This window comes from Phasianus colchicus, chromosome 10, assembly GCF_987193195.1.
Source record: "Phasianus colchicus chromosome 10, bPhaCol1.hap1.1, whole genome shotgun sequence".
Lineage (NCBI taxonomy): Eukaryota > Metazoa > Chordata > Aves > Galliformes > Phasianidae > Phasianus > Phasianus colchicus.
Window position 1 is genome coordinate 15976528 of NC_143445.1, and position 27237 is coordinate 16003764.

The 27237-nt window shown below is 41.9% G+C and overlaps 1 protein-coding gene across 1 annotated transcript in view; it reads left to right on the top strand.

Moving 5' to 3' along the window:
• Positions 1-22547, top strand: part of PSMD1 (proteasome 26S subunit, non-ATPase 1) — a 61893-nt gene extending 39346 nt beyond the window's left edge. Inside the window, exons 18-25 of the mRNA XM_031603481.2 lie at positions 2179-2295; positions 9163-9265; positions 13581-13750; positions 14896-14988; positions 16454-16546; positions 18856-19002; positions 21379-21533; positions 22340-22547. Of these exons, the coding sequence (XP_031459341.1) occupies positions 2179-2295; positions 9163-9265; positions 13581-13750; positions 14896-14988; positions 16454-16546; positions 18856-19002; positions 21379-21525 (870 nt within the window). The 3' untranslated portion in view covers positions 21526-21533; positions 22340-22547. The remainder of the gene's footprint in view (positions 1-2178; positions 2296-9162; positions 9266-13580; positions 13751-14895; positions 14989-16453; positions 16547-18855; positions 19003-21378; positions 21534-22339) is intronic.
• The last annotated feature ends 4690 nt before the right edge of the window (positions 22548-27237 follow it).

Sequence of the window (27237 nt, forward strand, 5' to 3'; positions counted from 1 at the left end):
TACTGAATCACAGTTTTGAAATAGATGCACAGATTATATATTTGAAAGTAATATTTCATGCTTCCATATCTTTGATACATCTCAAATGTATCTGTATCTCCCTTCCTCAGCTAGTATTAAACGTTACTTCTTTGGCTCTTGCACACAGTGCTCCCCAGCATGTCACTTGTTGTGAAATGCACAGAATGCTGACATGTGCTGCCTGCCAGCTTTAGTATCTAAAGCATGCAGACTTGAAAGCATACTGAAAATACTATTTTTATCCAGGTTGCTTTATTCTCAAGTGGAAGGTGGAATTGAGGAGCTAATTATGTTTAACCTTCTGCATCTGACAAGTTGATTTAATTGGAAATGCTTTTAGTCGCGCAAAAGAGTCTGTTTTATTTCCAGATGCTTGGTATGGTAAAGATCTAAGCCATCAGATTATGCAAATGCATACCTTCTGAAGCTTAGATTAGTAGGTTTTGAAAGCCTAATTATATTGGACTTGAGAAATTGGGAAGCTTTTGGTCATGGTCAGTGTTCCATTATATGATATTCAGTGCATGCCAAAAGAATGAATTAGCAACCCATAATACCTTCAGGCAGAAGAGCTCAGCCTCCAAGATAGCTCATGGTAAAAAGCAGTGTAAGTGAGGGCACTAGAAGTTTTTCTCAGAAATGGTGTTTTGTATAAAATCAGCTTGTTTGTAGAAGCCTCACCCTGAGTGAAGTACACCGAGAGGTCTGTGCTGGGATACTCATGCATTCAGTTGCTTTTGTTCATGCCCTCAGTTTGTGTGAACAGAAGAAAGCTCAGTACAAGAGACTGCCAGGTATGTCCAACTTCTGTAATCAGAAGATCACATAATGGATTAAAAGTGCGCTTTGAGCTTCTTATAGTCTTCACATGCCATTTCAGAGTGCTTTTAGACAGCCTCTGTGTTGCCACTCACCAAGTTTATCTATACAGCCAATGGCTATACAAACTGCTAAGGCTTACTCTACTTAGATCTAAAGAGTGTGGCTGGTGAGCACTGGCTTAGTACTCTGACAACTTGCTGTTGTTGACATGGATAATTTCAGTCCCTCTTGCCCCTTTTCCTCCATCTCAGTGGGTTGGTGCAGACACAAACTCTCAGAACACTGGCCAGGGCTAAACCTCAGTTCTCTGTTGAATTATCAAGCTGGAAAAGCTCACTGTGAGATGAGATGAAATGAGGGCTGCAGCTTGCACAGGAAAAGAGAAGAGACAATACAGCTGAAGGGAAATTGAAGGAGGAGAGGGATCTCATTTTGGCAGCAGTGAGTTTAGAAGAGTTTTGTTATCTTATGCAGTATGCACTGAGAACCTTGGATGATTAGAAATGAAATGGTGACTGTAATAATTCTTTATATGTTTAAGTCATGGCTTGACAAAATGGCAGAACTGTAAACAGAGAATAAAGATGTTCCTAGAGAGATTATTTAGTCTGAGAAGCCAGCAAATTTCACTTGCTGATCCTGGATATCTAAGCAACATGTATTACAATGGCTTTCTTATGGCTTTTCATAATCCATATTCAGTGTTGAAATGAATATTTATTGGTAGATCCAAGATAGATTGTGTTCATGTTGGACTTAGTTGGGAAGTTACTGAGTTTGGAGAAACAGTAGAGGAGTTTGAAATGTTTTCAAAACCCAAATTTACTATTTGGGTGCTTGTAGGCTGCCCCACTTGATGTGGGTTTGCTGTGAGTGCATTTGTGTGAAGCTGAATTTTACTGGCTTTAATGATGAAGTATAAGGTCAGAAATTTGGAACCTTGATTACTTTACTGTCTCATTTTATGACCTCTGACACATTGTTTGATATCTCTGCATTATTTTTAAAGTGGAAAATGAAGGTAATGCTGATGCATTTTGTTGCAAAGAATGGCAAAGAAGGTATAAGTATAATTTATGTGTAGAGATTAAGACATGCCATTGTCAATAGTTCTCATGCACTGAATGTGTTTCTTGTTTATAACAACAGTTGCTTATCTATTGTCTTGTTTCTGCAAGTAGATCTTGTTCCATCCATCACATTTTAAGTTTCTAGTTGCTTTGTTTTGAATGTATGTGTTAGCACCAATCTGTTAACCTTGGATTACAGCACTGAATCCTGGGATACTGAAAACAATAGTATTAACTTTGTGATGCTTTTTTTTTTTTTTTATAGGAAGCAATTAATTTGCTTGAACCAATGACAAATGACCCTGTGAACTACGTACGTCAAGGAGCTCTGATTGCATCTGCCCTCATCATGATCCAGCAGACTGAGATTACCTGCCCAAAGGTAATAGTGGCATGCCTTACATACCAGTTGCTAGGTGGGAAGTGTGGTCTTGGATGTCAGGTTGTTAGTGCTCATCACTGCATGTAAGCATTAGCAAGAGAGTATGTGCCTCATGAAGAGCAAGAGCTGAATGCAGAGCAGGAAACTCCTGTGTGGGCTGGAGCATGCACTTTTGAATGAGGGAGTGATGCATGGCGATAGAAATATGCCTGTTAAATGACGGCATTTTAACTTTGGATGTTACCTGACTACATACTCCTGCTTATAAAGAGTGTATTCTGTAATGATGCTAAACTATCTTGAAAAAACACAAGTATCTCACTTCCTCTGAAATGTATTGAGGCCTGTAGACTTGTGATTTGTGTGAGCAGGGTTGTCTAGTAAAGCTTTTTTTTTTTTTGCAGCTCAATGTATGCTTTTCAGGTGAAACAATTTCTGCTGCCAGAACTGTCTCATTTCCTTTATAGCAAGTGATTTTTTTAATGGAGCTTTTCTTTCTGCTTGGAGGGCAAAAAGGGTTGCATGTGCTGTGTTCAGCTTTTAAAAACAGGTTGCCTTGTAAGTATATGACAGATGATAATATGCAAACATTTGTTCAGTCTAAAAGTCTGCGTTAATAGAAGCCTTGAGGTTTCACATTTCATGTTCTCTGGTGAGCAGTGAGGCTGAGCTGTAGCTGGTACTTTACTACTCACCTATCGTAATGGGTTGCTTTTATCGACATCATTTCAGAAATTGAACTATAATAAAAGCAGCCACACTTTTACTGAGTTTGGATAGGGAGAATGAGGGGAAAAAAAAACCTTTTTCTGTTGGAAAATTTTGCTTGGGAAAGCAAAGAAAATCCACAAATACAGGTGCTTGGGTATTTCCAAGGCACAGAACCTATGGCTGTGCTAGCAGTTTGTTCTTCTGTATTATTTAAAAATAAAAATAGAAAGGGAGTTTTTCACTGAGCATAATCTGGCAGTTACATTATCTAAACTGTAGTTCTGAATAAAGCAGGAGAACAGTAGAGCTCTGTCAGATCCCCTCATCTTCCAAGATACGAAATGACTGTAACATGAAGCTGGAAGATCCTTTCTTTGGAAATAAGCTACTTGTTCTTTTTATCATTTCCACTGATTGGAATGCCAGCTCTGAGTATAGGAAGTTAAGTTTAATCATTCGTCTGTGCTCTTCTGTAGTGCTGGGCAAATGGTATAGCCTTCTCATGCTTTTCCACCCGAAAAAATAAGGATGATACTTTCTTTTATGAAAGGACATTGTGAGTAATCCATCCATTGGGTTTTCAGTCTTTTGAGATGATAGGTGAAAGAATCCACGTCCTATACAGAAGCGCAAATGGAAGGAGCGGTCATTTTAGTGTGTACTAAGTCAGATTTCTTTTCCCAGAGAGTGCTGCTATCCTTAGCTTCAGAGGTCTGTGTAATATGTAGGCTTACTAAGCAGGTTGTTAAAATTGTTGGCTAGCAAATACAGGACGAGATGTACAGTCTGGGGCTCAGTGCCTTGTTTAAAAATGGAGAGAGGAACTGGAAAAGCTTTATGCTAAAGCCCCATTTACGAGCCAAAATGTGTTGTTACATAATACAGATGCAGAAGGCAATTCATGATGTGGTCATAGAAATGCTGCAAACACTGAAAACATGGCAGCAAAAATCCTACACGATATAAACTAATAAGGAATCCTTGAAATAACCTGATAATTTAGGAACTGAGCACAAAACGTATCCGTTTTATTTTGAAGGAAGTTATCTGTAGATGCCACAATTTCTTACTCAAAATTAAAAGGAATATTGTGAGGAATATGCTGCCCATTACGTTATTTGTTATCCTTATTTCCATGGGAAGCGTTTTGGAACTCTGCCAGCCTGAAGAAAAATTGCTCTGATGTGAAAAGGTGGAGTTCAGATAACTGGCCATTTTTGGGTTACGGTGACGTGTTTTAAACTGATTAGATTTCTAAACTGCATGATGGAGCAATTGGTAGATAAGCAGCTAATAGGCTGTGCTCCTTGGGTTTCATGTCCCACAGACTGTGTTTGTGGTCTTTGTGGGGTTATCGAGAAGCTAAATTTTACATTTAGACAACTTCATATCACTGTCTCACTGCTACTAAATGCTCTGAGATGTTTGGCATGCAGGAGAATGATTTAGTAAAGGTCATGGCATATAGTCTGACTGCCTTCCTGTCATTACTTTCCATTTGGTACTGCCTCTTTTGTAGCCTTCGTGTGAGCAGTGTGCTTTGGGTTCAAAAGACTTCAGATTCTCTGGTGCTAACTGGAGATGAAGACAGGAGCAAATAGATCCATTGCCCTGCTTTATCCAACTTAGCCATTTTGCATTAATCCTACTTCAAGCATTTTCTCTTCCCTTCCTTCAGATTGGAATCTGAAGCATGGAGAATAGCAGGAACCTTTCTCTCAAACGTGCTTTTATCTTACTTTCCCTTTCAAGTTGAGCGCATCAAATAAGCTCCTCATCTGTCCATGGAAATAGCTTCGTTTCCCATCGTTGGTTTTTATTACTATTTTTTACTTTATTTTTCTCAGAACCTAGTGCAGAACCACTAACACCAGCAGTCCTACCTTGGACCTGGTTGGGGCTGCAGTTACAAAGTGCATTCATTACTTCTGCATTGATACAGAAAGGTTTTCAAGAAGGAAGAAATGCAACTTCAGAGTTTTGAGCTGCACGTTGCAGTGCTGAAATAATGGCAATAAGTGGAGATTTAATAATCAAATTATTTTAATTCACTGTGCTTTCATCTTTTTTTTTGTATTTGTCTTCTTCTCAGTTGCACTTATTATTTAAACAAATAGAGGTTAACTGAGTGATGTTAATAAAGAAATAATTGAGCTTGCAAGTTTCTGAAGTGCCCCAAAGGATGACAAGTGCTGTGTAAAGCTGACTGTGTCTCTTTGGAGCTGAAACTCAGATTCCTCTGCAAGCAGCCAGCGTGGCTTTTCCTGTTCTCTGCTGATACATTTAAGAACCATATTAGTGTAGGATGTAGAACAATAACAAGTTTATTTTGTGAAATGGAATCCTAAATTATAGATATGATGAGATCATTGCAACAGAAATCAATGGCAACTTTGTTATGTATTTGTGACCAGCAGGGCAATTAAGACAGCAATTTGGGAGGCATGCTACTTGTCCTAACATCTTGTATTGGATTTATTGGATTTCCTTTTGCTGTTTGTGCGCTGGGGCAGTGATCTTTATGGAATAAGAAGATAATGAACAAGTTCGAGTATTTTTCTTCCCTTCCTCTTTGATCATCTTGGCCTATTTTCTCTTAAGATGTAAGGAAACCAGGACCTAGTATTTCTTTTTTCTAACTGAAATACTCAGTCTTGCTAAGATACAAAAATGTTTTCTTACAGTACCCTGGCAGCACCCTTTCAGCTTTCCTTCAGAGAAGCCTGTTACTGTTGGATGCTTGCAATGCTGTATGCTCTTACGTAGTTTGAAGACAGCAATCATATCTAGAACAGCTTCTGCTTTCAGAGATGAATAGAAAAAGCACACAAGTGGTTTAAATATTGCTTTATTAGAAATGGATTCCTAAATCTTATCCTTCAGAATTTGCACTTGCAATAAGCATCGCACACATTGACTATCACAGTTTCCATTTGTGAGCTGTTAATAAAACAGGGACTGTATTAACAGACCCACGGGCTTTGCATACATGATGTTGACTGGTGGAGGGAGAAGTGGTAAACAACCTATTAAATGTTAAATAATACGAGCCCCTCGGGCTTGTGGTAGGAAATGGTGCTGTATCATTCCCATGCCTTAAAGCCTGTGTTGTTTCCTCTGTGTTTCTAAGGTTGCGCATTTGGCTTAATTTGAAGTCAGCAGCATGCAGTTTTGACCAGCATTAATTGTCAGAATGGTGTGTGGCATCTTTCTTAGGAAAGATGAAATGACTCACTGCCTATGTTTTAGTATTCCTCCAAGAATTTGGCCAAATAAATTTCTTGATAGCATTTCCAAATACTACGAAGTTTTGAAAATACTTGAAGATTTTGAGGGAGAAACAGACCTTGCAAATTTCACAACATATTAAACAAATCAGTTCAGTAGTGTGGGATGTGCTCATTGCTGTGATTTGAAGGGAAAACAACAGAAGATTAAAGGACCACGCCAAATAAACTCTGACATGTTTTACATCAGCTGCTTTACAAACTATTGTCTGTTGACATTGAGCCATTCTGTAGGAGGTGATTGCCACACAGTGAAAGTAGAGCTGAGGTTCTGTCTGTACCTGCTTTGCTTTCCTCAGGGGCTGCATGAGGATGGTACTTTTCTACAGCTAACCCTGCCAAAGCAGGTTTTCCTCAATTTTGAGGAAGGTTTTACAGCTGGGAGCTGATCCAGTTAAGAATGCCTGATGCTGTGAAGTGTTTACTTCTAGGAATGGCCTGAAAAAGTGTGCAGATGTGCTGTTCATTCTAGCGTTGGGTCAGTTGTTGAATGTAGGTTTGCTCAGTGCATAAAGCCAGGCGGGGTGCTCTCCTGCCCTGTCATAAAAGATTTGTTACTGCTGGTGTTAAAGTAAAACTTCAAAAGGAGCACACTATCTTTGTGTGTTTTTCGGAGTTGGCAGTTGTTCATAGGTATACACAATTTATCTGAAAGCGGAGCTTTTGCTGTGGCAGTACAGATTTTGTACTTTGCAAGCAGAGTATAATGACTATTTCTTATTCTAGCTGTTCAACACATGTTCGTGGCAGCCTGCCCTGCACCGATTCCCCACTCCACCCTGTTCACATCAGTCACTTGCAGACATCATAGAATCACAGAATGGTTGGAGGGACCTCGAAGCCCACCCAGCCCCACCCCCTGCCATGGGCTGGCTGCCCCCATCAGGTCAGGCCGGAGGGTTTGTGGTGGCACTGATGCTGGCTCTGCCCTGGTATCTGTGAGCAGGAGCTGTGGAGAGGCGCCCGCCACGCTCCGAGGTGCTTCTCCGTCAGACTTGAGACGCCAGCATCAACATTAGCAGACCTGCTCAATGTCTCCTCACCTCACCCAGCATTTTGTTCTCTGAAGATTTGGTTACTGTGCAAATTCCAGAATACAGTTCACTGAATGAGTGGTTTCTCAGAGCTTTATAACATCCCACTGTTTTTATAAATGTTGCAAGCCCAGAAGCTGCACCTAGACTTAGAGGAACGATGTGTTCTAAACAAAAGCACTGAAATCCTGCTGTTCAACAAAGCCAGACTAACAGATTTACGTGCTGCTTCTTTGTCTCTCAAATAATATCTGAAGGCTTTGGTTCTCCCAGCTTGCATGTGGTTGCCCATGTCGCTTTGGGAGGAGTAGGCAGGACATGCTGTGCCTCTAAAGCTGTGAGTATGAGCAGGGAGGGAAAACAACACTGCGAGTACAAAAAGAGGTATTTTTCCAGTGTACCAGAGGTCAAGCTTAAGAAACAAACTATTTATATTAAATGTGTAAACCTCAGTGTAAGTGTTTATAAATAAACATTGGGAGAGCATGAAAAAAGCATAAATAGAGCAAGGCAGTGAGCAGAGCTGGTTCATTGCATCCAGTGAAACCCTGTATTGTGTGAGCAGTATCTCCCTGTTACCCACCTGTACATGTGGCTACCCTGAAGATTTCAGCCACCTCCCTTTGGTGATGTTACCACCTCATAACTAAAAGCTTCTTAATGCAAAGGGGAACTGGCAAACAGACAACTAATAACTGACAGCAATTCTGCTGCCTCTGTTTAAGGGCAGCCAGTCTCGTGCTTTGTGTTTCTGATGGCTTCAGGTCGAAGTTTGCTTGTCTGTGGCTGTAGTTGTAGGAAAACGGTTTGGGATACCAGCAACAAAATGACCCAAGAGTGGGGAGAAACTGGCTCAAGAGATTTGGAAGGAACCTTTCTGAAAGGGTGTCCTTTGCTTTTGAGTGCGTGAGGTGGACGTGTGACATGAAAATAAAATGTCTCCTAGGTATCTGGGTCAAAATTAATTTAGAGAAGAGGTGTGGAAGATTTTTTCCAGATATGCTGAGGATTAGATGCAGCTTTCCGGGTTTGGACCGAATTGCAGGTTGGGATTTCCTGTTCAGCTTTTTCAAGTGATAAAAATCACTTCAACTGTGGTGTTGCTCACATGTATATCAAAACATAAGTTTTTAATCTTTGATTGAGCTGTGTATATTCCTGGATGTGATGCTGTTCCGTCTCTTCAACACTGAGTGAACTTAGGGAAAGATGAAGCTGTTTGAAGCAATGACGGTGGTACAGGCAAAGGTTCAGCAATTTCCCTTATTAAAGCACACTTAAAACATTGTAGTAAACGTGCTGCGATTATCTGTTACATTATTCAGTATTTTCATTAATGATTTTGACTTTAAAGGTGTGAGTGCAGTAGCAAAATCTGCTGGTGACGCACCATAAGAGCATTATCCATACAGCAGAAATATTGTTCAGGAAAACTGGAATAAGTTTGAGGTTTTCAGCAGTAGGAATAGGAGGAAATTTAATAAAGCTCAGTGTCACGCACCTAAGAATGTGTAGGAGATGCAGCAAACTCATTGGTTGGTCGCTTATTTCACTGATGCTCCAGAGATTTTCAGGCAATTCCCAAAGGCCTGTAACATGTGGTTTGGAAATGCACATCCTTCCCGAATATTTTAAAATCACTCTATGAGTGTCTGCAAGTGGGGAACACCTCTTTAATTAATTATTAGACTTGTATCACCCACAATTAAAAGTACTGTAAAAGTGGTTGTTCTTCTAGTATGCAAAAATCCAGGATGCTTCCCATAAAGACAGAATATTTGACTCATGTTTTATACATCAGTTTTATAATTTCTCTTTCTTTTTCTCCCATTCAGGTCAGCCAGTTCAGGCAACTCTATTCCAAAGTGATCAATGATAAGCACGATGATGTTATGGCCAAGTTTGGAGCAATCCTGGCACAAGGCATTTTGGATGCAGGTAATTTGCTAAACATCTAAAGCAGCCAACTCTGCTTAAACGTGTTTGATTATAGAGTGCTTCTCATATCTGTAATAGCTATTTCATTTGGGAGATAAGGTGCTGGCTTTGTGTTTGTCCTATAATAGCAGCAAGAAATCTCTAATTGCAATTAATTTTATTTAATTAAAGAAAGAAATCCTGCTGTGTAGTTCCAGGTCACAGAGACTACCTTTTTCTAGTGTAGGGAACATTTCATAAGTGTGAATGTCTCAGTGTTGAACAGGGGTAGGATTCCATAAAGGGCGTTAGCATTTCTCTAGGGCAGAATTGCAGGGCCTATTAGGGAAAGTTTCTGTAAGCAAAGAGGGCAAACAGTGTTTTGTTCTGAATTTTTCTTTCTGCTGGAGATAAGACATGTACAGTGCTGTGTGTGAGTAGTACTCCTTTCCAAGTTTTTCACTGCTGTCCTATGCATCCAAACACAGTTTGTCTCAAATAGTCTCTTGCGCTGTGGGCTTCCCTGGCTACAGAGTTCCTTGCCCCTGTTCCCTGTGGTAGGTAGAAACAAACTGCTTTTCTGCATGCTCTGAGATCGGGATTAGTCCTGAAGTCACATCAGCAAAGAAGTCTAATATATCTTATCTGTCCCCTTGGCCTGGCTGAAGCACAGCACCAAGCACTGTTATTAGTATCTGTATGAAATTACCACGTTGGCCACCCATGTAGCTGGGGGAGAAAAACACAGGGCTGCCTGCACCTATCTGCATAGAAGTGTACTTAGAGAGCTGTGTTCCTGGCATGCGTGTGGCAGTCAGGCTGCTCCATGCTTCGTGACTGGGCTACAGAGAAGGAAACATGAATCACCTCCATTAATTTCACCTTGCTTCCCAGGTACCTCTGCTGGAACTCAGATTTACCAGTCTTTTTGACAAAATTGTTACTGTAATTTTGATCATTCCCATATTCAGACTGTGTTACTGGAAAAGCAAGAGCCCAGCTGGCTCAAAACCTCTCAGCTTTACCAAAAGCTTTCGGTTTCGAATTCTTTAAGATTAAATCATAAAAATGCAGCTAAACCCTTTTTTGCTTCATATGTCACATGGGCATCATATAATGATTTAGAAACCATAAACACTCAATTTTAGTAAACTGCATGTGAATTTGTGCCAACATCTCAACTCTTTATATCTCCCTGTGCTGCTGGAGCAAGGCTGTGAACTTCCCTTTCTTAACCTGTTGCCACTTTCATTAGAGTCTCTTAAAAGAAAAAATTCTTTTATCTCTCCCATCCAACTAGAAGTGATTATCTGAACAATGGGCTATCAAATTTAATTATCACTACTAGAAAGAAAAGATTGTTTGTATTATCTGCTATAGTTAGGGTTATTGAGAGTCTTTGAGGGTTTTTTTGCAGAGGAAGTAGAAAAGTATAATTCTCTTTCAATGACAGGCTTTGATTAAAAGTGCAAGATTTCCAGTGTGCAGCTGGGAAATGATGCACTGGAGGTGGGCTTTTTGCTCTGACAAAGAGGCAGCCATCAGACATGGTTTCATGGTGATTTCATTTGATCATTGTCTAATTGTTAAGGCCCAGCAGCTGCTTTTTTACAGTATTAAAATAAGAAAAATGTAGACATTCTAAATTTAGCATATTATTTTTCCCCCCAAAACCTTAGAACTTTCATAATTCATGTACAGACACGCTCTCTTGTTTCAGACTGATGAATACCTTTCTGTTCCTCGCAAAAATAAGATGCCTTATTTTCTGGAATATGTATTAGTACATGTGAGCTATAAAAGGGATATGGTGATTTAACCAGATGCCGGCATTTGACCTATTTGGAAACTATTTTGCTCTCTGAACTGTACATATCTTCTCTGATTCTCTGAATGCTGCATTTCTCAATCAATGAGAAAAGGAGTGGTAGTCAGCATGCAAATATTTAAGTAGTATATCTGGAAAAATTCTTTTCTCTGTTTTAAGGAAAGGTTTTCTTGGGGACTGAATGGAAGCAGCTGTTGAGAGCATGAAGGTGTACATCCTGGATTCAGTGGTACTAGAGACAAAGAATGGAAAAGGAGTCATCTTCCAAGTTAGAGAGGAAGGAGTTGCCCATCTCCTCACTGTTGCCCCTCAAAATACGCATCTCACACAACATGTTATATTTGAGCTGATAAACATTTGTTTTGTAGATCGATAAATGATTATTTGAAAAGAGGATGCAATGTAAGTTGGTGTTGGAAACTGGTTTCCAAGATCTAACGAAGCATCTAATGAGTATGGTGACTACCTGTCAAAGGAAAGAAGTTTGTAGAATCGAGTGATGAGTGTTACAAAAGTGCTGTCACGATTACAAGCCATGAATGAGTTCATCAGAGTATAAAAATCATCAGCATCTGCTTTTTGTGCTCACCTTCCTTGTTAACATTAAGCCAGTAAATCCTTGTAGCCTTCAGAACAGGCCCTTGGCTTCTGATAAATCTTGCCACAGTAGCAATGTGAATTCTGGAAAATGGACGTTACAGTACCACCCTAAAAAAGGCTGTGTTTTGAGGGTCTTTTGGATGGTTGATTTGGGGTTGGTTGGTTTGTTTTTGAGTTATCATGTCACAGCATCCATCCAAAGATCGGGCATGTGTTCCCTTCCAGGTTGGCAGGGCTGCAGTTTAATTGTGAAGATAGTTCCAATTATGCAGTGTCTCTCGACTTTTCCTGCTTCCCACAAAACCCTGGGAGTGGGGTGGTCTGCTTGCATGTAAAACAGCAGGAAGTAGCAGCATGACAGCATCTTTGGAATAGACTTCTGTTAATCATCCAGGAAATTTCAGGAATGGGATGATATAATTCTGAAGATTAAAAATAAATCGGAAAAAAATTCCAAAAGTTTGATAAAGTATAGTTAAACTGCTTGTGCAACATCCACTGGACTGCTTTACCTATAATATCTGCAGATTATTCAACGTGGCCCTTATATAGTGATGCCATGAAGAAACATGGAGGAGAAGACCTGAGATTTCAGAGTGCTGTGTTTGACATGATTAAGGATAATGCAAGATCTCAGGCAGTGCCTCATTAATGTTGCAAATTCAAATACAAGTGTGAGAGTGGTGCTAGAGAAGTTAATGAAAAGCAGAGCAAACCTGGACGGGGTGAAAGCAGAAATCATATTATTATCTTTCTTCAAATAGGAGCTTGGAAGGAGTTCTCTAGTCAAACAGCAGGAGATCTATTGCTATCTCAAAAGGAACAGCAGGGAGAGTGTATGTATGCACAATATCCTATAGGGGGACATCAAAATCCTTTGTCTTCCGCTGTTTCTCCTGGTACTAACTGACATATAAGTAAGTGTGTGATAAGTTGTGTGATTCAGGGCTTTCATTAGTTTTGGTAATTGCTGCCTATTACAGATCACTGCTTGTGCACAGCGAAGGAATGCTGCTCCAGTTTGGGACTTTTCAGCCACATAGTGCCCTGAGTCTGGAAGGAGTGGGCGTTTGTATTTTAACAAAGTTAACCTTCCTGCACTTGGGCATGTCAGCGGTAATGGACTTGCCTGGTGCTCTCTTCAACTCAATTCACTGTGCTCCTCAGAAGACTGAAGATCAGATTAACACTTTCTCACACTGTCTGCAAGCCCAATCTTTCAATTTGGTTTCTAGCTGGATGTTTCTGCACTATATCAACATACGGAGTTGTTTTGGTCTCTGCTTTGCAAGTACAAACCTAAGACTTGGTTGTCTGGCAGAGATTTAATTTTGTTGCAAAGACTGCAGGAGCTTGTCTCTTTGCTGCATAGATTGATCGCCTCTAGAAGGAGCTTTTGAAGTTGTTGCTGTTTACATTTTTTTCTACTGAGATGGTGTAGAATAAAACTGTAGGCATATTTCATCTGAATAATAGGCTGTTCAAGGAGGCAGACAAAAGTTTCTCTACGGAGTGCTTTGTATGTGCTGTTTTCCTTGTGGTTCTTGTCTTGTGGTTCATCGATACACTGTGTTTTGGAAATAGTTATGATGAAGGTTTGCCTGTTTGGTCTCTCTACCTTCTGAACCCTACCGTCTCCTGGCAAAACAAACACAGAAGGGCTCTATTCATTGATTGTTCTGGTGATACTAAGCAGGTGTACAGAGATAGATAGAGGTAGTTACACTGCTCACATCTTTCACTGTCAAAGGTGAGATGACAGAGGAGAAAGCTGACAGCATTATGGCTTGGCTCACACCGTGTCAATCGCCTTCACAGCAGCTGTTTTAGAGATGCATTATTCCGGCATCCTCATGGGATACCCAGGGATGCATCAACTCAAGTGATGTCATTTCTGATTATTTCCAGGGGGACATAATGTGACTATTTCACTGCAGTCAAGGACGGGACACACTCACATGCCTTCTGTAGTGGGAGTTCTGGTCTTCACCCAGTTTTGGTTCTGGTTCCCCCTGAGTCACTTCTTATCACTGGCTTTCACCCCAACATGTGTCATCGGCCTTAACAAGGATCTTAAGGTATGTAATATGTGGAGAAAAATGGGCAGTAATGGCTTGGAAGACTTGAGTGCCCCGAGAGATGCATGTTTGCATTGGTTTTCTTTGAGTACCTCCAGCTTGTGCGTACCAGAAGTGGTGCACACTGGAAGAAGTCTGAAAAGCAGGCAAAAATTATGGAGCTGGTGGAGGGAATAGAGGTAGGAGAGTAGTAAAGAGCGGGCTTTGACCCCTTCATCTCCAAGTAGAAGAAAACAGCTCTTTGATATGTGTATTTCTACCTGTCCTGGGTTTAGCATCAAGTCAGTCTATACACAGCTCAAAATAACTGCTCTGTTTGAAGTGAAACTTGCATTAAAATGACTTTTTCTTCCTCTGTCCTGAATATTTCACATGAATTGTATTGCTACTTTGTCACCACACATCCTCAGATGTAATGAGCACAACACCTTTTTGACTGTTTGACTGTACTGCCATTTTGGCTCTGTCTCCCCGTCCCTTGGTTTCCAGGGCATCCAAATGACTGTGGGCAAGATCATGATATAACTTAGCTTGAATGTTTACATGGGGCTGCACAACACCCATCTTGCTTTCTCAGAGCAGTCCTCGTCTCTTCTTAGTCTGTGATGTGTCATAAAGGAAGGGAGATGAGAACTCACTCTCAGAATTGAATGGGCTATCAGAGGGTGCTTTCTGGCCCTGCAATGTGCAAAATTGGTTGCCCACTCCCAACAAGTACTGTCCTTTTGCAAGAGGTCAGTGTCAGGCGGTGCTTAGTCTGATCTAGCATGCACTAAAAAATCTTCACTTAGGTCTTAAACCAATTTTGTGTTAATATGAGCAGGCACAGCAATAACATTGAAACCGCAAAAGCATTGAAACAACGAAAACAAAGCATGGTGTGAATAGCATGGGCTGTATGGAGGAGGCTAGGAGAGCTTGCCAGAGTCGAATTATACAATAATTCAATAACATTGTTCTAGTTGAACTGTTGCCACTGATAACAGTTTCTCTGCTTCCGGAGGGGGAGAAAGGGAAGCCTGTATTCTTTAGAGGATCTGTGTTTGTCTCTGCTGGAAGGAAAATTAAGCTAAAGTAATTATTATGCTGTGGACCTTTTCCCCTGCTTTTTGTCTCTAATGATTTTTTTTAACTGTTTGTTTTAGATGCCAAAAGTCCAGTACAAGTCCAATTGTAAGCCGTCCACATTTGCCTACCCCCCACCTCTGGAGGTACCAAAGGAAAAGGAGAAAGAAAAGGTATTTGGACTAGCTCTCTGTGTTGTAAAGACCAACCCCTTCTCCCTCCTATATAAACATTGACTTTGGTGGCACTAGCAGGGAATTTGAAGAGCAAAAGAAAAATTGGCAGTTGCTGTTGTCTCTGAAAGAGAATTCTAGCTATTTTTTCCTGCTGAGCTTGGGACTTTCTGATTATGGCATAAAGCTGCTGTGCTACTGAGTTGCTGGAACCTCCCTTATCTCCAGTGGTCAAGCAGAAACTTTGATTAAAATTCTTTTTTTTTTTTCCCCTAACGTCCTATTGATTTATGTATCATCTGTGTGCAGCACCTAGCGCGAGTGTCCCTGTCTGTGGCATGGGCTCCAAACTACAGCTGCAATACAAACACTGAGAATACTAAGTGAGATAGAGCTCAAGTGAGATAGAGAACACCTAGAGACGTAGAAAGGGATGACGCAGTACAACAGTGGAAGCAATTTGTTTCCTGGCAAAAACGGTTAAGTCTTTGAGCAGACCACAGCAACAGGTGAAGCAGCCCTGAGGGAGCAATTGCAGCAGTGGAGACCTCTGGCACATAATGCTCATGAATGACATGGTGTGAAAATGGTATAATATTTTGTCAGAATTGAATGATGGGCAGGACAAATTTCCATGCTGCCAAGGAACCCAAAACTGAGCTCTTACCGAAAGGCAAAATTTACTGCTCATAGCTGCTCACCTTTGAATAGGATATGAATTGGATGAGTCTGTTCTTATAAACTTCCCTGGCCAAAATGAAAACATACCATGAATCCACATTCAGCCTGGAAACCGTCTCCAGCAACATGACAAATACTATTGCTCCATTCCTCTGAGGAAGCTACTTACAGGGACAGTTACTGTAGACAGAGATGTACTCACTAGAAGTGGGGAGACGTGCTGAATTCTTCTATGAACTGTTGCTTCTGGATACTTCCTAGCTCAGAAATGCTGAATTTTCATGAGGGCTCATCCATAGTACATTATGTGTATATGTACGTGTACGTTATGTGCTTCTTGAAGTCAGTGAGAAATAGAGCTGTCTGTTTAGAAGAGTGGAGCTGCTTTTTAGATTGTTCTTAAGAGTTTCTATATACATGATTATTTACCACAGAGACCATGGCAACAGATTTTTCCCAATAACAAGAATTCCCCTAGTTGTTCTGTTAAAAAATCTCATGTAGAGACCCAAATAGTAATAATTAATTCCTAAATTAGGAAGTTTGTCCTTCCTCATATATGACTGTACCCAGTCCACATTCATGTATCTGTGCCATTTATTTGCTTTCATGGTGGCCTGTTTGTCTCTAAAAGAGAGCAATGTGTAGAGTGTGAAATTTATCTTATTGATGCTTGCACTGAGAAATGACCTAGCATTGGCTTCCCTTTGTTCCCTTGCTGGGGGACTGATGCACAACATAGTGTTGCAGTCATACTCATTGTCTCCTCTGTTGATATATCCAGGTTTCCACTGCTGTGTTGTCCATCACTGCAAAAGCCAAGAAGAAGGAGAAGGAGAAGGAGAAAGAGAAGAAAGAAGAAGAAAAGATGGAAGTGGTGGGTGTAAACATTGAAACTTTTGTGTCATCTTCCTCCATCCACTAAAAATGTAGAAAGTGTGTCAGGAAGGCTGACGCTCGCTTAACAAAGCCCCTGCAGTGACCTGCATTACAGTCACTTCTGAGCATGACAATAATGCACATTTCAGTGTAGTGCATACACCCATTAGCATCTTGTGTGTGTGTGTGCTGTTAAAAGCAACAAGCTATATTACTTATGAATCCACTATTTCTGAGAAATAAAGCTTCCTTGTAAGTAACTGACTTCCTTCAAGGCAGAAGCTTATTCTGACAAATGTATGTGCCTTTAACTGCGTGAACCTTTTATGCATTATTTCACTGTCTGTTATTCATATTTAGAGACCAAGGGAACTTTTTCTTATCCACATGCTTTTCTTACTAATGTGGAAAAGTCTTACTAATTTCATGTACTTGATACCTCAACTGATACTTTTAAATGGGCTCAGCATTGTAGAAGTTGCTTGGTGATGTCTAATTCAGTTAAGATTACTTAAGAGCTCAAACTTTCTGGCTTTGCATGTGCTTAATCAACTGTTCTGACATGTCTGCCTTTTTGACAGCGGTCTCTTAGGTGCTTTGCCCATCTATCAAAATGCCAGTTGTTTATCTATGTCCAGCTTAGGGCCAGCTGAGATTTGAGCACAGGATCTGGCCACTGCTCAGCAGTTGTGGCGATGGCTTTGGTCCTCTTTCTCTCAGCTCATAGATCTAACACTGTAACTCTTCATCAGTGAGGAACGTGTCGCCCTGGAACAAGCTGAGGAGTGGAAAAATAGCTAGATAATGAGTTCTTAGTGATTTCTGTAATTTGGAAGATAAGTGGCAGCTAATATTTTTGATGATTCTTGACAAGGAACAGTTCCTTTTGTGCCCGCCTAACAGCTGCAAAAATGCAAAGAATAACTAAATGGAGAATGTGTTCAGTAGAAACCTTTCTGATTCCAGTTTAACATTTATGTAAGAGAAGCAGCATGGTCAGGGACTTTGGGCCTCTTTCTATTTAAGAAGAAATACACAAATAGTACATGAAGGGAGTGTGGCATAAGATCAAAGGTGTATGTATAAAATATCTGTCCTGGACCTGCTTAAGTATTGGCCATATTGTAGGCATTGATCTTCATACAGATGGCTTAGAAAATGAATCATCTCATGTGCAGATAGAATTTGTGATTTTTAATTTTGCTCCTTTATCAATATTCCCTTGTCATCAAATGTTGCCTTTTCTTTAAATTATTCTTACAGCACTATAGACTAAGCAAAATGTGCTGAGCAGATGAATGTTTCTTCCAAAAGTTTTGCAACCTACAGTTAAGTAAAGGTGTTGAGAGGAAGCAATGTATTGGAAGGGATTCATGTGTCATGTCTGTCTATGCTGTGCTGAAAAGAATTTTTTTGGCTAAATCAAGCAGAAGAACAGGAATAGCGGAAAGGGAGCTTGCTGCCACCTGCTGTGTTTGAGTTCAGAGTTTTGCAATTGTCCAAATGTTTTAGTGCTAAAATTGCTTTCCTGTTTTTCTCATATGCCTGTTATGTGGTAGCAATCCACAACTTCCAAGAAATATGCACAGCAACGAGCAGTAACTGTGACAGAAATTCTGCTGTTACAAGATGGGCCGTGCATGTGGTGATGTTCCTGATAATTTCCTATTGGTTGTCTCCATCTTTTCTACAGTCCTTTTTGTTTGCAATTTGCAGATGTTCCTGAGCAATGGGGAAATTATGTTCCAGGTTCTTACATATATAAATGATGCTATGTTTTTTCCTCCTGAGCTTTGGCCTCCAGCTGCTGAGTCAGTGGTGAAGGAGCGCAGTTCCCCAGGGAGTCTCTGGGGTGGAGTCGTTTTTATTGAGCTGTTGTCACTGCCCATAGTGTGAAAGGTCACTGATGGCTTTATAGCAGTGAAAACACAATGGCATTTCTAAATCTTTAGAAATTTTCATATGCTCGGTAATGATATTAAAGAATCTTAAATTGTGAACAAAAGTGGTCAGTTTAAGTATAGTAGGGGGAAGTCACAGGTAAACTGTTCCACTACCACCTCTTGTTGAATGTGCTTTCACCTGCTGTCACGAGTGAGACATTGCCATTGGGGAGTACTTAGATCCACTCTGGCATTGCTTGTACCAGCTTATTGATGCATCTTAGTTTGTTCCTCAGCAGGAGAGTGGCTTTTCATCATGCTCTGGAAGTGCTTCCTGAGTATCAAGTTGTCCCTTACCCTCCTGAATTTAGAAGGAGTTAGAGGATACTGTTAAAACCATGTTGATGTTCTACTCCTGCTGCAGGATGAGACTGAAAAGAAGGATGAAAAAGAAAAGAAGAAAGAGCCTGAGCCCAATTTCCAACTTTTGGACAACCCAGCAAGAGTCATGCCTGCTCAGCTCAAAGTTCTCACTATGACAGAGAGCTGCCGCTATCAGCCTTTCAAACCAGTAAGTGTCCCACTCCTAGTCTGTATGCTTAACAGAACATCCCCTGTGCTGGGCTTATGTGTTAGGACCTTGAAGCTCTGTGTGTACATGAAAGTCCCACTCACTCGTGGTGCACCACTGTAATCTGTTTTAGAGATTTACAACTTCACTGCCGCTATATTTCCGTTCTGTCCAAATGATCGTGTGCGGTTCTAGCTGGGGGGGAAACCAGAGCTGCTACAACCCGTTTCATTGTGTTGGTGCTGCTTTATCTTTATTTTTCTTCTTTTTCTTTCTTCACATGCTGTAACCGGGAAACCAGTCAGGCACACTCTGTATTAATGATATTGCTGGGTACATAAACACTGAGAAATGGCTTTTCCAGTGAGCTGAAAAGTTGAACAGGCTCATTGTCAAATCAGTAAAAAAAAAAAAAAAAAGGCATCATGTTGTATGCTGGAGTGTTATTATTTGAAGTAGGGTTTATAACAGAAATGTTTGATTTTTTTTAATTAAACAGATTTCTTATTCAGTTACACATGAAGTTAGAAAAGTGCCTCCCTCTCCTGTTGACGCAGAAAAGACACAGCATGTGATTGTCAGATAAAGATGATGACATTTGCCCAAGCAATCCTAATAAGTTTGCTCCTGGCCTCTGAGTCTCCTGAAACAAATCCTTTTGGCTTTTATTTTTGTCCAACACGTAATAACATCCTCCACTATTCCCTTTTGCAGCATTGTGCATGGGAAATCTTTATTCAGAAATAGTACTGTTTTTTTTCCTAGGAAAATATTTGTGTTTTTAATAAATGTATTTCCTGGAATTCCATCAGCATTTCGGAATCCTCTGTGCATCATCCCCTTCTGAGACACCCCTGTTTTAGCAAATCTCTTGAAGGATCTTTCTGTTTCTATCTTTCAAAAATAAATGACCCAACTAGTATTTGGTTTGGGAAGATTTGCTATGCATTCCAATAAGCGTCCACTCGTGCAGCTGAAGCTTCAAAAGAAGGTGAATCCTAATACAGAACTGGTCAGTAAGGATGATGCAGTTTCCTCACTTTAACTTCTCCCAAAATAACAGATTTTGAGAACAGAAAAGTATTTTTTTGCTGGGATTGGCGTGTGTAACCAAGGAGGGTCTTGAAATTGAGATTTCAGGAGGTTTGCACTGCTTTGGGAAATGCCAGAATAAAAAGCCTCTTTGAAATATGTTTATAGCCCGGATTCCTGATGTGGTTCATGCTCTGATCCCAGCCAGCCATGACACAGCACTGCCTCTTCGCACCTCATGTTTCAGTACTTGAGATGCAAGGATTTGTTTTAGCTTTAAAGGATGTTTGGTTGTGACCTTTGTAATTAATTCCCCTTGTTTTATGAGGTTCTGCTAATAGGATTCCTCAGTCAGTGGAAGCTGGTGATCAGATTAGTCTCTGTTTCAGATAGCCTCCTGGGAGGCTGCTACAGAGAGAAGCTTCACTAGGCTTTGTTGCCCTTAAGATGAGCCTTATAAAGCTATTATGGTTCAATTAGTTTTCAAGTGGAAAGTGCCAGGCTGAGCCTGGGGTAAAGCTGTGAATCCAGATGCCATTTTCTATCAAACTGAGACATAGATAATGGCAATATAAAAAGCAGCCTGGATAAGCTTTGTGTGTTCCATCCCCTTATCAGGCAGGGGGCTGGGTGGATGTCGGATGCTTTGCTTTCTGAAACTTCCCCCTTTTTCTGACAAAGTTGCACCTTTGGCATAGATCCAGTCAGCAGAGAATGAGCACGTACAGTGCTGTTTCTGACATGGAATGTTGAGGTGAAAGCCACCAGCAATGATTCTTTACGTGACTCCTTCACGTATGAGCAGTTGGGAGGAAGGATCTGCTTTGCTTTTTGGTTCTTTTCCTAGACAGCACTGACTAATCCTTATGTAAGCCTAGCATCACAGAGAAGCAGATCTGTATAAATCATTACGTCCATCTATGTATGTAGGGACACAAATGAAGTCAGGGCTTTGCTTACTCTGTTCTTTTTGCAAAGGCAGGCACGTGAATGGCTCTTGCCTCCACTAAGATCTCCAGCAGTCTGTAAGTGTTTGGCCCAAGTATTCGGTGAATTCTTAATGTGGGGTACAAACAAGTAAATTACCATGCATCAGTCTGACCAAATGTGAGCTGTGCTTCTTATGCAACTGATTTTGTCCCTACTTGCACAGGGTTTCAATTTGATGTAACTGGTAGCTAGCTTGTCATGGTCCTTATTTTCCTTTGGTGTGAGTTGAGCATTCATTCCTGCTGATGAGGAACCTGAGGTGTTTTGTATGGCCTAGGGTAAGACTGTGCCACAAACACTCCACCACAAGGCACAGGCAAGCAGCTTCTAATGCTCGTTGTACTTGTTCTACAGCTTTCCATTGGAGGCATCATCATTCTGAAGGACACCAGTGAGGATATGGAGGAGCTGGTTGAACCTGTGGCAGCTCACGGTCCGAAGATCGAAGAAGAGGAGCAGGAACCTGAACCGCCAGAGCCCTTTGAGTACATTGATGATTAAGACATAAGGTACAGTACAGTATGCACTTTTATTAATCCCAAGTAAAGTAAAAACTTCTTTGGATTAACTGAAGCAGTTACCAGCATCCAGCACTCTTGTTTTAAATCTTTTGTTCTACATTAGATTCAGAAACGTTTGAAGAGTTTGGAAGCAGTAGGAGGGGAAGCCCACTGTTCTGGATAAGGCCTTATACAGTCATACTGGATCTGGTCTCTAAGCACGCAGGCCCGGCTGCTCATAAATAGAACATCCCTGGGCAGAGTCTGAGCAGAAATGTAGGGTCACAGACAGCAGCTGAGCTGGGAATAATCAGCTTGTGAAGAATGATCCCAGAGGGGCAAGTGGTTTATATAACACAGTTGTCATCTACTTGACCTCATTGTAGAAGAACTGGTCAAAAGAGAATAGTGCTGCTCTGCTGAATTGCTTTGTGTTCCCAGCAGTTCTTAGCAGAATTTAATGACATGAGCTCGCTGGTGCTCTCTGAGTCTCATCATAATGAGCCTTGTATATCTGTTCAAGGCAGTGAATAGCAGTTCTCAGGTTCCCCTGGTTAAAGTGCCTCAGCTGGTGTGCAGGTTTCTCAGTGAGAGGCAGAAGTTCAGTCTCTCTATTTCCAGATATGGGCTGGCATGTTCCAGTGTTCCCAAGAGCAAAGATTATGCACGTGAGTTGGTGGATGGGCAGGAAAGCAGACTTGCTTCTACAAACTGTGAATGTTGCGTCATTGGCAGACTGGGGTGAATGTGTGGGGCTAACCACAAAAAACCTTAGTTAAATATGCTTGCTTTTCTGGTCTCTCCCTCTTCTCCAGGATCGCATCCTCTAAAGAAGACGCTATGCTTGATATCAGAAAGACAGACATGAAGACCTTCCTATGGAGATCTGCTGTTCAGTGCATGCAGCCCCAATCTGTGCTGAGCTAAAGCTGATAGTCCGTGTTTTATGGTTGAAGAACAGATATATGCTATTTAGTGTACTCTTTCACAAAACCTTGTTTTCAAATAAATATATTAAAAACTCTTGACAGAAAACATGATACTTGGAAGGAAAAAAAGAAAAAGGTAAGGCTAGCAAGTGCTCTTTTGCTCAGCCTGAACCTTGGATATTATACTCAAGTCATGTAGAGTTAATTGACATTTCTGCATCTCTCTGCTTTCTGTAGCATTCCCTTGGGCTGACCAAGGTCATTAGCTAAAGTCTGGCCCAGCCACAGCACTGCTACAACAGAGATGGAAGTTCTCTACCTGCCAGCAGTTTTCTTAGATTAGTTCTGCTTCTAGAATATCTCTGTGATACTGACTTTGCACTGATCTTCGTCCTTGCTCATCTTAGTTTTCCTGTGTCAGTTTGGGACTGACAGAAGGGCTGTGGATATCAGTAGTGGGCAAATTGAAACACATTTCTCTTTGTTTCAGAGAATCCCTTTTGTGTGTGCTTTCACTGCTTTCACCAAATATGAACAAAATAGCCAATGCGAGCAGGCAGCTAAAAAAGCATTACAGACTTAGATGGGGTGAATCCAGACATACAAATCGTAACACTGATGTACATCGTTAGCCAAGGGGGAATTTACATTCAGGGGTATGGAATGAGCAGCGGTCAAAAGGAAGGAATGCAGCTTGAGGGTTCACTGTGGGACCAGCCAGGCCTTCACCTGAGGAGCTGTAACGCTTCACAGGTTGTATCACCAGTGAGCCAGAAACTGCAGCCATGTTCAGCTGTAAGCCAGCTGCTGGACTGTGCCACATCACTTGAAACAGCACGTAAATGGAATGAGGTTTTTATTGTATGTATGTGGGAGTATCTTGCTACATGTGAACATACTGCAAACTCATGTGTATCGGTAGAAATGGAAGACAAATCTTGCATGTAATGCCTGGGAGTTTTTCCAATAGATGGTTTATTTTGGTGGAAGTTACTATAGCAATAGAATAGTCCATCTTTGTTCTCTGCAAAGCTTAAGCAGTACAGAGCAGAGGTATGGGACTGAAAGCCAACTTTGAGTCCTAGGCTTCAGTCAGATCTCTGAAGTTGAAATGTTGTCTCAGTAGGGGTGCTGGCCAGAGCTCGCTGTTCTCAGCGTGATCCAGATCTGTTCTCCTGCAGAGCAGAGCTGAGAATGAACCTGAAATATCTACAGACACATTTGTGGAGGTAACATTGGAAACAGAGGGAGTTACTGCTCTAGTCCAGTGGTCGTTAGACTTAAGACCCAGGCGATTGAGAAGTCATTCCTCTCAAAGCAGGAAGTTGCATGGTAAGTGGTTTTCAAAGATTTCAGCCTATCTGCACCTTTTGGTTTATTAGATAGGGCTGCTGGTGTATTTGGGGTTTCCCTTTGGGGACTTTTCTGACTGGCCCCAGCTGAGCTCTGTGCTGCCTGGGCTGGATCTTCCCCTTCACCAGTGTGTACTCAGGGGGCTTCCCTGGGGACAGATGGGGCTTGGCCACTGCAGGAAGAGCTCTGTGCCATGCCTGAGGGATGGAGGCAACCTCTGGCTTTCCAATGTTTGGTTTGGAGAATGTGTAGGGGGAATGCACTGTTGTAAATAATGTCATTTCAGCCCCAGTGACTTTTTGGCTGTGATTTCTTAGGAAGCGTTGCTCTCCTGGACCTATGTGGTGGAACCCACCCCTGGGGTGCTTGCCAAGGGCTAATTGGATCTGATGCTCTTGGGTCTTCAGGAGGGAGAGGCAGAGGTGGCAGGAAACACGTTTCTGTCACTGTTGAATAATGGGCCTTATCTCACTGAAGCTCAGTGACAAATCACATAAAAAACCGTGCTGCTTCTGATAGATCCAGGATGCCCTGGTCATCTCCTCAGTGGCTAACTCAGCTATCTCAGTTGGGCACTGTAATGGGAGGAGAGGTGGAGATGGAGATGCTGGAGGCTGTGCTGACAGGGCAGGGCTCATCTGATCACAGTGGAGCCGCCCTCCCTATCTCTGCCTTTCCATCCAGGCCCAGGCGAAGCCCTTCCTCCTTGCCATGGAATGCTGAGGTTGGGTGCCACTGATAATGATGATGACTTGGTCATTTGTCTGCCTGTATCCTGCAGGCTGGAGGTCTGCCGCCCAGACCTCAGTCTGCCCTGGGCTGTCACCGGTTGGCTGCTGACAGTGCTGGTTTCTCAGGCAAGGAGAAGCTGCCTCAGCCCTTGCTGCTCGGTTCCAGCTCAGGGTTGGCTTGACTTCACTTCTGAAATCTGCTCTGCATGGGCACATGTTCCAACTGGAAGGAGCCCAGGGCTGGAGTTCTATGTTGAGGTCTGTATTCCAGTTCCTGGCATTGGCTGCACAACTAAAACTTTGTTCTATTTCGCTTAAAAGAAGCACTATTCATGTACTTAGATTAGCCATCAGTATCTCCTGCGGTGAGCAGAGGGATCAGCATTACCCAGATATTGCAGAGAGGTGGCTCATGGCAAATCATCCCTCTGCCAAAGCAGATAGAGATTCTGAAGTCACGAACCCCACACAACCCAACTTCATGGGCTTGGGCTGATGCACACACTGCCCTGTGTCTGTGCACGTGTTCAAGCAACGCAAACCTCTGTTGTTCCTTTATGTTGCAGAAAATGGATGGCAGACGAGCTATACCCTGAGGGTACAAGTGAGGTGGGAGCTGGCATGCAGGACACCTCAGAGCTTGCTGCCCATAGCCTTGGTTCTGGGCAGAGCCATTTTGTGCAACAGCATCCGTGGCCAAGAATATAAATAGCTGGTCTGGTGACCCAGGAAAGAACTGCCATAGAGGCAAAGTTAATTGTCAGCTGAAATTATGGGGACATTGTTCTTCCAAAGATAACCTACAAAGGATGAAGCATAGAGCAATTTTTTCCCTTTCATGATGAAGGAAAGAGACCTGAAATATTGGTGTAATGTCTTTGTTTTCAGTGTTAGGGTGGCTCTCACATTTAGATGTTTTCCTCCATTCCCTGTCAGTGAGAATCAAGATGAATTAACTTTTTGTTTCTCCACCATGTCTTCCCAGAAGAGAAGCTGAGATAGCTCTGGTTGGGCTGGGCAAATTCTCTGTTTTCTTTAACTTCACACAGAGACCTATTTTGTTTTTAGCTAAAGCATGAAATCTGGGGCCCAGGGATGAAGAAGGAGCAGCAGAAAATCATTTGCTGGAAATATCTGCATAAGACATGAGAGTTCATGCGTTCATTCGTAGTGGAAACCTGCTGCTTGCTCCTCTTCCAGGCTGGGGATTTTGCAATTTGTCCCCGATTGATCAGGTGATTCCTATGACCAGCTGGAAAGCTCACCCTGCTGCCTCCTTCTTGCATCCCATGGCACCAAATCAAAATGTCTGTTGTGTCTATCCTGGTCAGGAACTTTGGTTACAGGAAATTACTGGAGAAGGGTTTGCGTATGAATATACTGGCATGGGGCTGACTGCATCCTTCTAGGTTGAGGTGGGGAGAGGTGAAGCTCAGCAGCAGCTACACAAGCCCAGAGAGACAGAGCAGCTTTGTGATAGTTTGCTGCTGCAGCAAACAGAGAGGTTTTGCAACTCATTGCCTCACTTTTCCTTGCAGAGGGCCCTTGGGGTCACACTGCTGTGTAAGTCAAATGTGAACAGTGCTTGACCTTGGTCCAAGCAAACCTCAGCCTTGGGCAGTCCTCCTAAGAGCCAGCCCGTGCTCCAAACACAAACAGCAGTAATGTGCCATCTGCCAAAAGCTCTAATGACTTCTTATTCATTCTCTAAATGCTCCTTTAAAAGTCTTCACTGAAAATCCAAGCCAGAATCTTTTTTAGCAACTAAAAGCTGAAGTTTGACTCAGAAAATAACAGGGTGTCTAAGCTTTGAAAAATGTTCTCCTCTTGCCCGGTTTGCTTTTATTTTTAATGCAACCAGTTGGAGAGGCTGCTGAAAGAAGCCATTTCCTACAGAATCTTCCACCCAGGCACAGGAAATAGTGATCCACTTTTCAATTGGGCAGCAGGTCACCATCCTGCTCACAGCTGGGCAGCCCAGCCCCAGGAATGCTCAGCAGTGGCAGTACCTCCTGTCCCCAGGACAAAAATACATTGCAGAGCTGCTCGATGCCCCAGACAATGATGGATGTCCCCCCTTGGCCGTGCAGAGCAGTGGGTGCTGCTCTTTAGGTCTGAGGAACAAATGTTGCATCTTCCTGACCTTACACCAGATGCTGGCACTTTGCAGCACACAAAACCGCCCAGCCAACCTGAGTGCTAACTGTCATGCTCGGAATAGATTTCCCAGCACTTCCTAGCATTTCTCTGGTGCTTTCTAAAAGCATTCCTGTGCTAAGAATTTAGGCAAGACCATAGGAATTTCCCACAAGTTTTTTGGAATTTCTTTGTGATTTCTGGGAATATCCCTGTTCATTCTAGGAATTACAGAGAGCTTTGCTGGAATCACAAGCTGGAATCCCAGGGACTTTCTGAACATTTTGGGGTGCTTCCTAGCAATTTCAGCATCGTATCACACACCTTTCTAGCACTTTCTAGGCCTTTTCTTGTGCTTTCTAGGAAATCTCAGGTGCTTCTTAGGAAACAAGAAGTCATTTCTAAGTATCTAAGCACTTTCTAAAGATTGCAGAACACTTTCTGAACATTTCCCACTCCTTTCTAGGAATTCTCCTTTGCTTTCTAGAAACTACAGGCTGCTTTCTAAGCACTGCTGAGTGCTCTCTAAGACTTGCATTGTGCTTCCCAGGAGCATCTTTGATC